The sequence below is a fragment of the Coregonus lavaretus genome (assembly GCF_964263955.1).
Source record: "Coregonus lavaretus genome assembly, chromosome: 20".
Lineage (NCBI taxonomy): Eukaryota > Metazoa > Chordata > Actinopteri > Salmoniformes > Salmonidae > Coregonus > Coregonus lavaretus.
The window spans coordinates 32,507,973-32,523,468 of record NC_140007.1 but is presented as its reverse complement, the minus strand read 5'-3'; the positions used below and the strand labels follow the sequence as shown (position 1 = coordinate 32,523,468).

Below are 15,496 nucleotides of genomic sequence, written 5' to 3'. Positions count from 1 at the left end.
GAATAATCTGCATCAATCTTTCTGACGTTAAAATAATAAAATGATTTAAACGTTGGACCTAAGTCTATTTTATACAATGTTTGCTGCAGCCAATTGGTCTTGTCATTCAGTATTGTGGCTTAGGGTTGGTTATGTGTTTAAATAAAGTGCTATTGCTAAATATTCACTGCATCATGTTATGATTTGATTCCTAGATGTATAACCAGTGAAGTGCTCTGGAGTCATGGTCAGATATAAAAGGGACACCTTTATTGGTGAATTTCTGACATTGTTTTTTAAAATCTTGAATACTGAATAACTAAGGACATGTCATTGGATACTGAAAGTCTTCATATATTTTACACTCTTCCTGCCAGTGTGGTTCAACCAATGCAAAACATTCTGAAATAATCTCACTCCCATTAGATTTTTATTCCATTCCCCTAAAAATACATTCATGTTTATATAGAAACAGGAAAAAACTAGTTGCACAGTACATTTAAGATAATGTAGTTTCATATAACATTGTAACAAGAAAGCAATAAATTGTGTGCAGTACAGTGCCATTATCTTGATGGTGTGTTATGTGATCATCATCTGGTCCAGCAGGACTAGTGACACTCACGGGTTGTTCACATTAACCATCAAACTGTGTCAGTAGGGCAGCAGGTAGGCTAGCGATTAAGAGCGTTGGGCCAGTAACCGAAAGGCTAGGTGAAAAAAATCTGTCTGTGCCCTCGAGCAAGGCACTTAATCCTAATTGGTCCTGTAAATTGCTCTGGATAAGAATGTCTGCTAAATTACTAAAATGTAAATGTGTAATCTTGTGCCTCAGAGTGCTCTAAAAGTGAAGCTGGTGCTTATGGAGGTCATCTCAAATCACATTTTTCAGGCCTTTAGTAGTAAAATACTGTAAATGAAGTCTACTATGATGAAGTAATTTGATAGCGTCCGTTTGAACTCAAGTTAAGAGTAACCAATCCGGTGGTTTAGAATCACCATCAGAACCTCAGGTGGTTTAGAATTTGATCCACTCATATCCTTCCCATTGAATCAGACGTCACCCAGGTTGAAGGCGATACGGTCCTCAAACAGAGCGATACACAACATGATGGCCCCCCCTGCCAACAGGCCCAGGTTCTGTAGCAGGAAGCGAGTCCAAGGTCCCATTGGGCCAGGATCACCATGAAGCATCTCAGGTAACTATTGAGCAAGAGGAGAGAGAATGTGACAGACATTTCCACACCACTGAGCCCAGCTGAGTTGTACTGTACTGAGCTGGGCCCGGTTTCCCAAAAGCATCTTAAGGTTAAATTCATCGTAAGAACCTTTCGTAGGAGGTTAAATCATTGTTACTAAAGTTGCACTTAAACGCTCGTTATTTACGTTATTTAGAACAGCTAAGTGTGTCGTTAGATGCGTTTTTTCCCTAACGTCACTTTATACACAGATTTCCGCTAAACATAGAATCAAGATGTTTATTGGTCTCTAACCGCTGATAACTTCCCAACGAAGTCGATTACAAAAACAAAACTGCCAAAGAATTTGCAATTGTTACAAACAAGCGAAGATAAAAAGATGCTTCAAATGAAAACAGATGACCACATTAAAAGATAAATAGCCTACAGTATAGGCTACATAGGCCTATATACTGTATTTCAAATTATATTGAAATCAATGTCATGTTCATTCAATTTAGTTTTATTTTGCCATTGGCTACTGCCTGTAAAAATGTGCCAAATCTTGATTTTGTGCATTATTATAGGGCACGTGCCAAACTCATTTCACAGAGGTCCTAGTGTCTGCGGGTTTTCACTCCTCCCTTGTACTTGATTGATGAATTAAGGTCACTAATTAGTAAGGAACTAATTAGTAAGGAACTCCCCTCACCTTGTTGTCTAGGTCTTAATTGAAAGGAAAAACCAAAAACCAGCAGACACTAGGACTCCATGGAATGAATTTGACACCCCTGTTATAGGGTAAGCATTAGAATAAGCCACCTAAATATTTGCAGCCATAGGTGATAATATCTCTCTAGGAGTTGATACATCATTAGTATTGTGGAATAATTATAATGTTAAGGTAAGATTTGAATGGAGAAAGCTGATCCGAGAGCAGCACTGCCTTTCTTTCGATCCTATCAGTATCGACAAAATGCAGCACTTAGCAAACGTTCTCTCAGCGTGGTGTTTTGGGAAATATGTTACATCTTTGGCCATTGTAGGAAAGATGCATCGTTAAAACACTCATAAGCCTACGTTTCATCACTATCAGGAAACCGGGCCCTGGCCTGTTTACACATCCACCATGCTGGAAAGGACAATGTGAAAAGATATCAGCCAGCACAGTATGGTTCGGGTTGGCAGTATCAATCAATCAAATGTACTTATAAAGCCCTATTTACATCAGCAGTTGTCAGTGTGTTTAGTGTGAAAATGTACACGTGGAAGTCGATCCACTGTAGCGACTCACCATGTCAGCAAGGGCCACGTAGAGGAAGACCCCAGCAGTGAGGGTGAGGATCCAGGGGGAGATCTGAGCAGACTGGTGGCCCAGGACAGAGCCAGTCAGCAGTCCCACGAAGCCCAGCAGGGCTGAAACAGCACTGAAGAGAACTAGTCGGCGAACAGGCCACCCTGCTCCCAGCAGCACTGCCAGGTCACCTACACAGACAGACAACACAATGAATGAACCGTATACTCCATGGAACATTACAGAGCAGAGCTATACCTGAAACTTGAACTTTTTATGGACATGGATTTTATGATGTGTTGTACTGTAACCTACAGTACATACACTGAGTGTACAAAACATTAAGAACACCTTCCTAATATTGAGTTGCACTTTCGCCTTCAGAGCAGCCTCAATTAATCGGAGCATGGACTCTACAAGGTGTCGAAAGTGTTCCACAGGGATGCTGGCCCATGTTGACTCCAATGCTTCCTACAGTTGTGTCAAGTTGGCTAGATGTCCTTTGGGTGGTGGACCATTCTTGATACACACGGGAAACTGTTGAGTGAAAAACCCAGCAGCGTTGCAGTTCTTGACACACTCAAACTGCTGCGCCTGGCACCTACTACCATACCCCGTTCAAAGGCATTTAAATATTTTGTCATGCCCATTCACCCTCAATGGCACACATTCACAATCCATGTCTCAATTCTCTCAAGGCTTAAAAATCCTTCTTTAACCAGTCTCCTCCCCTTCATCTACACCAGGGTTCTTCAATTCCGGTCCTGGAGGGCCAAAACACTTCTGTTTTTTATTTCTACCTGGTAGTTAATTGCACTCACCTGGTGTCCCAGGTCTGAATTAGCCCCTGATTAGAAGGAGAGGATGAAAAACAGAGGTGTTTCGGCCCTCCAGGACCGGAATTGAAGAACCCTGATCTACACTGATTGAAGTGGATTTAACAAGTGACATCAATAACAGATAATATTTAGACTGACCAGGTGAATCCAGGTTATGTCATGGAAAGAGCAGCTGTTCTTAATGTTTTGTACACTCAGAGTAGAAAGGGAAGGTATTCTTGTATACCTAGCTCGTGAGGAAGCTCATGACAGAACACAGCTATAGTGGTGCTGAGACCTCCAGCCAGACTCTGAGAGAAAGCTGCACCAATGGCCAGACCGTCAGTAAGGTTGTGGATCCCGTCTCCCATAACCACCATCCACACCAAGCTTCCTATCCCAGCTTGTTCCTTGGAAGGTGGGCCATGTGAATGGCTGTGACCATGACCGTGCTCAGAGGGTTGTGTCTCACTCTGCAGAGCAGTAAGCTCCCTCTCTGGATACAGATCTACACTGGTGTTCTGCTCCTTCCTCTTCCTCTTAGCCTTCTGATGACAAAAAGCATTTAAAACAGACCATATGAGTGAAACATTCACAATTGAATACAAGACCAAACAATCCACCCTGCTTTTCCAACAAACAAAGACAATATAGAACCTCTTCACACTTACAACACTTTTTGTAAAAATACCGTCGGCTACACATATTACTCAAATGTAAACTTGTGTACTTGCTACGTCTCGACCGCTACCTCCAGTGGTAGTGCACAACACTCGCCCGACAGTTGGCCCCCTTGAAGCAGGGCAGTGTAAACACAATTGTCTCGTTGAACCAATACTCCTACAGTATAAATGGTAATAGCAGAGCAATGTTTTTGAAACAGCTGAAATGTATAGACATTTTCTTAATATTTGAGACTTGTTTTTATAGATTTTCACCTGAAATTGCAGAAATGTTACATTCTGAAATTGTCGCAGTAGCTGCCGGCTACACTGAGCTACGTAAAACTATGGAAGATCATACAAATTTAGAAAGGTAGATCATACAAATAGGATATGTTTTTACATTTGTAGCATTGTGTGGTGATTTCAGAGATGGCACACAGACATTTTTGTTGTTGTATTGTTTGTATAATTTTTGTTGTTGTATTGTTTGTATATTGTTGTGACTTTCCTTGTCTCAGTGTATCAGTGTTTTGTTACTTGTCATGTTTTGTGTGGACCCCAGGAAGAGTAGCTGCTGCTTCTGCAAAAGCTCATGGGAATCTAAATAAACAAATAAGCACCACAGGTCCTAGAGTGGTGGGGGGGAATTGTTTTCCTGGGGCCCAGAGTTTTTCCTGGCTAGTAGTAGGCTAACCTAACCAACTCCGGACCCTAGTTGTAGTGTATGACATAGTAATAAATCAGCTGTAAAAAGCAGTTTTACATGGGCTATGATGGGACCAGATCATTTTTCTAATCATGGCATGTGGTTTAAAAATATATAACTCCTGGCCCTAGGGAGGATGAAAACTTTAAAACCCTTTCCACAGACAACAACTACGATTGGACTGTATGTCTGGTTGCATCGTGTAGGACTTTGCATCTGTAATTAAAAAGACACTCATACAGTATGTCATCACTATTGTGTTGATTGATTAATTCCAGTCAATAATTTTAGATTAAAAAGACCTAGGTAGCCTAGCCACCTGAAGTGTGAACATAACCTAAATTTGATCAAATTCAAATTTTCTCTGAACACAAATAAAATGGGCCTATTTTAGGCCATTAATAAATAGCTGAGGCTATAAAAAAACATGACATTATGTTTCCCCTGGCCAAGACCAGATGGGATCAGATCGCATAGGCTTCTCCAGGCTACCTGAAGCTGTGGTTGTTATCAGTAGGCTACTGTTGATCAGACTGAAGCACAGACTAATTGTGTAGTTGACAAATCATGAGGCATTTTATTTATTTGGTTCCATATAAAACAGCTTGTTGCAGTAAATTCACTTATACCCACATTTTCAGTCGCAATTTGCTTTTACCACATTATATGATTTGCATGATGAAGCCTGCTTTGTTGTAATGTTGTAAGGTAGGCCTAATGTACTTTTATATTCGTATGAGAGGGTTAAATCGTTCATTTTTGATAGGCTAATGTTACTTAATGAAGACATGCTGTTATAGCAACTCTGTGCTTTTGTCTTGAAGCTAAAATTTAATGAGTGTAGCCAAGAGTATAATATGGTTTGGTTGCATTATTCAATAATGTAATTGTCGTAGTAAATATATAATGTTATAGCTTGGTCTGACTAAAATCTTGTGCATAACCCATCTTGTGTTGGGCCTTTGGATTTAATACAATGCACAAAGACTTCTATCTTGTCGGCCTTATCAGCAGGTGGCTATGGACAACACCCACGCCATAGGTCTCTCAGTTCTCCCAAACTCACGAGTTATTGCTCTGAGGACATACACACACACACCCCCACACACACACACACATACACACACACACACACACACACATCATCATTGTTAAACATACACACATACACACACACACACACATACACACACATACACACACACACACTCACACACACACACACATACACACACGCACACACACACACACACACATCATCATTGTTAAGCACACACACACAAAAACCCCCTTCTCTTAGGCTGAACATCTGAAGACAGAGAACCCGACTCAGAGCCAATGCAATGGAAGTGACCTCGACCAACTCATCAGGACCAATCAGAAGATCAGAACTACTAGAATCAACCTACTTTATTTTATTGTATAAAATGTCAGCACACAATGTTTAGGGGCGCGCTCTCAGATATCTCCCTACGAGGTTGACGAACGGGTCCGTGCACGCTATTTACAGATATCTTTACCTCTGAATAAACTGCCTCATATTATACAATCATCCACCTTGTCCGAAAGTCTCTACTTGGTCTCCGTTCTCCAGTAAACTTGTGATCATCAACAAACTTGGTAGCAGAGGGTGGTTTTCTAACTCTGAATTCGGTCCATAAAAGTTGATAGAGACAGGAGACAAGTAAGAGACGGATCTGAAAGGACGGGTGACCTGTCCGCAGGAGCAGCCGGGAATCCAGCTCGCCTCAGGAAACTGATCTAGACGGCCGTCAATACAAAGGTAAGCAGAACCTGTTAAAACAAAATCTGCATATTGTATTGTAGGATAAACCCAAATTATGATCAGTAGTACTGGGCGTGAGTATGGATTACTGATAAATTTATAACATATCTATTATGACTCAAAAGGCACATATGTAAAGATATCTGAATTCTTTAGGTTCTTACTGTTGAAATGTGACTCTCTAGGGGAGGAGTCTAGTTACAGAGGTTGTGGTTCACGAGAGACGGACCCTTTTATTTTTTGCTGTTGATATCTGAAATCTTAGGTTTTTACTGTTGAAATGTGACTCTAAGAGAAGAAGTCTAGTTACAGTGGTTTTATTTCCTGTTGAAATGCGGCTTTCTAGTGAGGAGCCTATTACAGAGGTTTTGGTTCACAAGCGATGGACCCTTTTTATTTGATCCACAAGAGAAGGATCTGGTGACTTGATAAAAAGATTCAGATAGTCGGGTTGAGTTAATTCCGTGAGAATCCAAGTCCAGAAAAGGTTCTCCCGACTAGACGCCAGTTGAATGGTTTAAACGACTGGGAGTCTCCTTGAGGAGAATCAAAAAAAAATAAAAATAAAAATACAAGTTCAGATAGTCGGGCAATTGGTTGACGTGGCACTCAACTATATGTACTGTGAGGAACTTAAACTGAATTCGTGTGTTGATGCTGATATGTAATGAAAATGTAATTGTTGAAATGATAACCTGAATGTTGTGTAAGATTGGCCGTTTCATGAGACTAACTAGTGGATAACTTTTAAGAGGACCACTGAGTCCTATTTTGCCTGTTATGTAGCCGCTGCGCTAAAAGCTGACTTGAACTTTTTCCCTCTTGTGGTGTTGGTATTTTCATAATTCCTAAAATTAGATTGATAATTATTTTGGGAGCGCTCGAGTTTGCTAATATATTGTTCCAAAAGGGCGATTCTGATACCTTTTGGGAAAATATATAATAACTCGAATACCTGAAAAACAATAATAACTTTTGCAAAATAATTCCCAAAATTAAATTGATAATTATTTTAGGAGCGCTCGAGTTTGCTAATATATTCTTCCAAAAGGGCGATTCTGATACCTTTTGGGAAAATATATAATAACTCGAATACCTGAAAAACAATAATAACTTTTGCAAAATAATTCCCAAAATTAAATTGGTAATTATTTTAGGAGCGCTTGGGTTTGTTAATGTATTCTTCCAAAAGGGCGATTCTGATACCTTTTGGGAAAGTATATAATAGCTCGAGTACCTGAAAGACAATAATAACTTTTGCAAAATAATTCCTGGGATTAAATTGATGATTGTTTTGGGAGCGCTCGGGTTTGTTAATATATTGTTCCAAAAGGGCGGTTCTGATACCTTTTGGGAAAATATATAATAATTCGAATAATTGAAAAACAATAATGCCTTTTGCTAAATAATTCCTAATAATAAAGCATTGAACATTTTTTGTGTACGAGGGTGGGACATCAGAGATAAATCTCAGTCAGCGCCAAGAATACATTGCTGGATTCGGCCAGTAACGGGCTAAGAGCACCAAGATAGTCTAATAAACTGTATAACCATGGCAACCACTACCGTCCCAAAACTCAAATTTAATGAATATCTAGATCAAAAAATACAGGATAGAGCGGGAGGGAAAGAACAGTATAAGACAGTGAAGAAAGTGTGGGAGGGAGTGAAACTCAAATGGACACAGGCAGGTTACTTTAGCGGGGGTGCCCCGTCTAAAGGGCAACTCACCTCTATGGAGAAAGAGCTAGGGGAGGCAGTGAGGGAAGGAACAGAAAGTGAAGTGAAAAGGAATAAGTCTCACTTATTCAAGAAGGAAGGGACTAAACACAGAGAGAGAGCAGAGGCTGAGCTAAGGATAGGTACGTGGGCAATTGAGGAAACACGACGAGCACACCCATACAAGAAACCAGACATGATGGGTGTGGTGATTGAACCCACAACTGAGACAACACCAATAGTGGGGACACAGTCCATGAGTGACATACCAGCGCCCTCAGCACCACTGTATCCGACCCTGCCACAGGAAGCGAAGAGCACACCACCCGCATACACACCCACTCCTCCAACTAACCCTTATAACCCATTCCTAAGTCCTGCAGTGGTACAAGCGCCTGTGTTCGTGGTGCAAGGAGGACACCTAGAGGGGAACATGGCACTAAGCGTAGGGCAAGGAGTACTTCACTGTGTAGAAGTCCGAGCCAACAGCGAGCCACAAGGACGAGAGGAGCCACACCCGGCCGGCGGAACCCAACCCAGACCCAGTCCCACAAGAGGGGGTTCCAACCCAGAGTCCCTGGTAATGATGACTCAAAACCAACCGTCAGATCTATACAGGAAAGGGGGAGCATCTGGCCTAAGACAAGCAGCTGCACCCAATCAGCCTAAACCCAGACTCTCAGAATGGTTTGTCGAAAGGGGAAGTACCCAATCCATGACAGAAGGGGGTGCAGGGGACAATGAGCTTTGGGGGTCGATAGGGTCTGGCTCATTAAGAAGCTCACGGGGGGTCTCAATCGGGGACCCACCAAGTGAGGATGATGAAGGAGAACAAAGGAAGGAAGAAAAAACCTATGAGGATGAGTGGGATGCGTGTCAGGGACAGGCGTCGCATAACACAACCATAATAGAAGAAGCAGAGAAGGGGAAGACCTGGGCCTTGAAAGGGGTGATGGTGGGGGAAGTTGTTGACTTGCATGAACCCATCAGAAAATCTGCCAGACTTAGGGAAAGGGAATTGAACTCCCAAATGCCACTTAGACCAACAGCAGATCGACAACATGAAGAATACCAACCCTGGAAGATGACTGACCTGACCGCCCTGATGGATCAGATGCCCAGCCTCCATGGTGGAGCGTCTGCTTGGCTGTTGCAACTTCAAACCCTTACATCTGGATTTAGGCTTGCTCTGGCAGACATGAAGGCACTCTTGGCCAGGGCCACAGATCACACCACCATGATGGTACTGACAAGAGAGGCAGGTCTGGAAAAGAGCGGAGGTGTGACGCCACCGGAAGTCTATAGAACTGTGTTGTGGGAAGTTCTGAGGAGGGCATATCCTACCGAACGAAACCATGCAACACTGACCTCTTTTACCATCGGCCCTGGGGAACAGCCAGCTGCCTACCTGGACAGGGCCAAAACCACCTGGAGAACGGTCCATGACGAACCATATGATCACTCCGACACCACGTGCAGCATGTGGAAAGAGATGGTGGTGAGCGGGACCCCAAGTGACGTTCGAACCAAACTAAGGGGAACTGTGGGATTAATGGCACTCCCTAGGGCGCAGTTTAGCTCCCATGTTCATCATCACATCACCCAATACAACAAAGACAAGGGAGGGGCGGAAACACATGTCCAATCCCTGCAGGTGCAGCTGCTCAAACTACAACTGAAAGAGGCACAGAAGGGAGATAAGCCAAAGAAACAGATGGTGGCTGAAGACCAACCTGACATTTCTCAAATAATTGAAAAAACTGTCTCACAAATGATACAAACACAACAGCCGCCTCCAACAACACTCCCAACGATCGCAATGGTGCCTCAGCCATACTATCAAGCACCAACTCCACCGTATCAGCCACCGGTGGCACCATACCAGACTCAATGGGGACAGCCAAGGCCACAAGGTAATGGGGGGGCCTGTTACAATTGTCATCAATATGGACACTCTGTCAGATGGTGTCCATTACCACCTAGTCCGCAACAACTACACTGGCTGGCAAACAGGGGTAGAGGTTATGCCTTCAGATCAAGAGGAGGCCCAAGACCGATGTACCAGCCACATGCTGCCCTACCAGCATATAACCACCCACAACAAGACCCAAACCAACAGCCTAACCAGCCGCCAGCTCCTACCTTCCAGGGCATGTCAGACGAATATTCTCCCTGGCCCTGAAGCTGCCCACCACCACAGAACGGGAATGGGGGTCAGCATTTTCCACTCCACACTGAACCAACTGTCATGTGTGAAGTGGAGGGAGTTACCCACCAATTTTTGGTAGATACAGGATGTACGTACTCTGCCATAAGATCTCGTCAACCACTCTCTTCGGAATCAATACAGGTGGTGGGGGTATCAGGAACACCCGAAGCACAAAACAAGACCATACCATTGCTCTTCCAATGGGGCCCTTCCAATTTGAAGCATCAATTCCTATATTGTCCCAACTGTCCAATCAACCTATTAGGAAGGGACCTATTGTGCAAACTGAAATGTTCAATCTACCTTACCGAAAAGGGTGTGGAGGTTTCCATTGATCCCATTACCTCCACACCAGTTCATCCAGTTAGGGTGCTGATGCTACCCATCATCCCAACCCCAGTGCTCTCCCTGACCCAAGAAATATACTGGTTGAAGTGCATCGAATCCGGCCAAGGAACCCCTGAGGTTCAATTCAAGTTCAACCAGCTGAGACAACTCATTTACACATTTCACCCATACAAGACTCCTCAAGCTGAAATCCACTGTACACTTAATGTGACTGACAATGATGTCGACCCATATACCGATGACTGGGATGAAAACATGATGCACCTGACACCAACAATCAGATGTTGTACCATAGTGTGTGGACAGGAAGGAGTGGCTGCTCCGGTTATCCTACCTTCCCATTTGAAATCCTGGTACCTACTGGGCGAAGAATCTGCTCCCCATGTTACACTGGCAGTTGGAAACGGTTTTGAAGCAAGGAGCCTTGGGCCTATGATCAGAAGAGCATCCAAACTCCAGTGGGAACCCACCCAAACTCCAGGAATAACCAAAGCCACCACTGAGAACATGTGGAGGTTTATGACAGTTGACACAGAGGAACATTGCCTTCCTGAACGTTTGACTCTCCCAAGACACCATGGTAAACCTTACACAGACCACCCCTCATCACAAGCACTGCTTTCCACCATTGATGAAGGCATATGGACACACACCCCATTTGATGTTGGACAACTACAGGTGGCACCAGTCACCATCACCTTACTCAACCCTGATCAAATTCCTATCTACCGAACACAGTACCGTCTGAAACCTGAACAGACCAGGGGGATCAAACCAACCATAGATGGGTTGTTGGGAGCTCGTGTCATATATCGCACTGTGTCTCCATGGAACACACCAATCTTACCAGTCTTGAAAACAGGAGGTGAAACATACCGGATGGTACAAGACTTCCGAGCAGTGAACGACGTCACTGCACCCATTGACCTACCTGTCCCTGACCCTCACATTACACTGAGTAATCTCTCACCAAAACACCAATACTTCACCGTTGTGGATCTGGCTAATGCCTTCTTCAGCATTCCACTGGATGAGGCTTCACAGCCTCTCTTTGCCTTCACATATGAACATCAACAGTATACGTATTCGGTTCTTCCACAGGGTTACAGGTGTTCTCCCGGAATCTTCAATCATATCCTAAAGACACACCTGGCTGAATTGAAAATCCCTGAAGGAGTGATACTCATCCAATATGTAGATGACCTTTTGCTGGGGGCTCCCACATCTGATCTCTGTCTACAAATGACAAAAACCCTACTTGACTTCTTGGCTGTCAAAGGCTACAAGGTCAAAATGAGCAAAGTCCAGTCCTGTCGCAGAACTGTCCTTTTCCTTGGCAGAGAAATCTCAGGAGAAGGTGCTGGTCTCTCGAAATCCCACCGAGATTCCATACTCCATCATCCACGTCCCATCACAGTGTCAGGCATGTTGTCCTTCCTGGGGTTGACAGGGTACAGCCGTACCCACATCCCTGACTACACATCCAGGACTGAACCACTGAGAGAAATAGTGAGAGAAGCAGGACCAAGAAACTTACACTCCTCACTTACCTGGACACCTGAAGCATCAACAGCATTTGCTCTCCTAAAAACCGATCTCTCGGTGGCAGCAGCTCTGACAGCACCCGACTACAAAAACAAATTTCATCTTGATGTTTCTGAAAAGGAGGGGTTCACTTCTTCCATCCTTTTTCAGAAACAAGAGGGGGAGAGAAGAGTACTGATGTATCATTCCTCTAAGTTGGACCATATTGAAGCAGGTCAGACAACATGTTCCAGGTACGTGGCTGCAGTGGCAAAAGCTATTGAAAAAACCGCCCACCTGGTAATGTGCCACAAATTGGAAATCCATACGCACCATGGGGTTGCAGCATATTTGATGAGCAAGGAATTCACGTTCAGCGCTGAAAGAAAGAACAAAATCCAGAATAAATGCACCCAATCACACATTACTTTTGTCAACACCGACAAAAACATGGCAGACGCACTCAATGCAGAAGAAGGGTTGGCACACTCCTGCGAAGAGAGGGCGGCACAGGAACTGAAACTGCGACCAGACTTGGGAAACGAACCCCTTACCAATCCTGATCTATGGTTGTACACCGATGGATGCTGCTATAGAGGAGAAGAAGGGAACATAGCAGCATATGCAGTGGTACAGCAGCTTCCAGACGGGTCACACGTGACCCTGGAATCAGACATCATCCCACAACCTGCCTCAGCCCAACTAGCCGAGATCATTGGTTTGACTCAAGCCCTGGAAAAGGCTGAAGGAAAGACTGTGAACATCTACACTGACTCAGCATATGCTCATGGAGCAGTCCATACAGATGGACCACAATGGGTCAGACGTAACTTCACCACAACAGGAAACCTTCCGATCAAACACAAGGCACAAATGGAGAGACTGATAAAAGCAGTCTCACTACCTGAGCAGGTGGCCATCATGAAGTGCAAAGGACATCAGCAACTCAAGAACAAAGTCAGCGAGGGAAATGACGCAGCTGACAAAGCAGCCAAGAAAGCTGGGGGCTACACTCCAAGACAGATGGTGCTGCAGACTCAACCAGCTAGAACAGAACTCACAGACCAACACATAAAGGAACTACAATTCACAGCGGGCCCGTATGAGCACTCGGTATGGGGACAGATGGGAGCCACCAAAGGACCTGATGAACTTTGGAGATGCCATGACGGCAGGTTGGTGGCCCCAGCTAATCTCTGTCCCGAGCTGATACGTGAGGCTCATGGGCCCACCCATGAAGGGAAACTCAAAACTTTACAGAAGGTTTCCCATATTTGGTGGCACCCACACATTAAGGACATGACAGACTTGTTTTGTGATGAGTGCAGCATTTGTGGCAGCCACAACCCAAAGAAACCTTTCCAAACACCCATGGGTTCATACCCAGTACCTAATGCATGTTTTCAGGACATTAGCATAGATTACACTGACATGGGGGCTGATAATGTAACTAATGGGAAAAGGTACTTATTGGTAATGGTAGATCGATTCTCCAAATGGGTTGAGGCAATACCAACAGCACGTGAGGATGCTAGGTCAGTTATTAAGTGGCTGCAGACTGAACTCATACCAAGGTATGGGGTTCCAAGACAAATTCGATCCGACAACGGGTCCCATTTCAGTAACCAACACCTGAGACAGGTGGAGGAGAGGTTCGGCATTGTGCACAAGTTTGGGTCTGTGTACCGGCCGCAATCTCAGGGCCTCGTGGAACGCGCCAATCAAACTTTGAAGGCTAAGATAGCCAAGGTATGTGCAGGTTCAAAGTTGACGTGGGTTGAAGCTCTGCCCCTGGCGTTGATGGCCATGAGAGCCTCTCCAGGAGCAGGCACCCATCTCTCTCCACATGAGATTATGACTGGTAGAGTCATGCCTGGTCCACCAAGGGAGGGAGGTCATATGCCCGCCCTTGATGTACAACAAATTGTAATGTCTGAATATGTGAGAAAACTAACGGAACTCTCTGCAGCTCTCTCCAAACAGATTCACAAGGTCCAAGAGGGGGAGCTGACGGGAGATCCGGCGCTGCTGAAGGTAAAAGTTGGCGACTGGGTAAGGATCAAGGTTCACAAGAGAAAGTGGCAAGATCCCAGGTGGACTGGACCGTACGAAGTGAAGGAGGTTACTTCACACTCAGTCCAGGTCAAAGGTAAATCAGGCGCACCTTGGCACCACTTGACACATTGTACACCAGCACCAACTCCTTCCAGAACCCTGACTGAAGTCAGAAGTGATTTAATCACATTAAATTCGGATCAAATTCTTGACACCAACACTATCTGAATATGTGGAGGAGACTCCCATCTTCAGATACTGGAGGGGAAAAACAGAGGAGGGACAGACCACCATGGGAGAGACTGGGGTGCTCTGCTCCACTCCTTGTTTTGCTGATTGTAACTATTGGGGTTACTCTAGGAATCATACTCTGGTCAGTACAGCACATGACACAGACACCCATTACACCCACTAGTAAACCTAACGACACATTCAATGCCACAACCATACGTCCGACCAACCTGCACTCCGACACATTGAGCCCAGATCAGAATGTAAGCCACAGCCACCACGTAAATAAACGACAAGTTGTCTCTAACACCCTTTCCTGTGGGCCCAGACAATTGTATAGAAGCACCACATTATGTATACCCTTTAATGTTACCACTACTGCGACAGTGCCGTGGGTAGACTTCAGAGAACTTACCTACTACCGTGACTGGGACTGGTATATGACAGTGGGGGTCACCCATAGCGATTGGACTTGGACAAACTTGGTATGTGAGACTAATTATGACTGGTCCAGTTGCACCTCTACTACATTAGGAAAACAATGGAGGAAACTCTTGACTTTGACAAAAAACTCTAAAGGACTCAAATTTACTATCTATCCTGGTATTGCATTAGGCTGCCAGGACTTTAGACTTGCTCCTTATGTAAGCTGTACCACTGCACCAGTCCATTGGAATGTTCGAATTTGTCATATTAATAACACAAAAGCACAGGCTATTAATGAAAATGGTAATAAGAATAATTCTATTATTTTACTTACCACTCCACCTACTTTGGATGATGCAATCCTGACCGCTACAGGTGTCTCTGGCCTTTCTAACAACTGGCTCTTGTTGACTGAGGAAGCGGCAAAGGTGACTCATCAGAGTTGTGTGGTTTGTATGGGGGCACGGCCATTGCTTCGCATTATCCCTGCCGCCATTACGCCAGAATGCTTCCTGTCTGTCATGAAACATGACAACCCTTCCGCCAATTGTACACTAT

The 15,496-nt window shown here is 44.3% G+C and overlaps 1 protein-coding gene across 1 annotated transcript in view; it reads right to left on the bottom strand.

Moving 5' to 3' along the window:
• Nucleotides 1–230: 230 nt before the first annotated feature.
• Nucleotides 231–15,496, bottom strand: part of LOC311148089 (zinc transporter ZIP5-like) — a 28,633-nt gene continuing 13,367 nt past the window's right edge. Inside the window, exons 7-9 of the mRNA XM_084185001.1 lie at nucleotides 3,517–3,817; nucleotides 2,452–2,642; nucleotides 231–1,182 (exon numbers count right to left, since the gene is read on the bottom strand). Of these exons, the coding sequence (XP_084041127.1) occupies nucleotides 1,033–1,182; nucleotides 2,452–2,642; nucleotides 3,517–3,817 (642 nt within the window). The 3' untranslated portion in view covers nucleotides 231–1,032. The remainder of the gene's footprint in view (nucleotides 1,183–2,451; nucleotides 2,643–3,516; nucleotides 3,818–15,496) is intronic.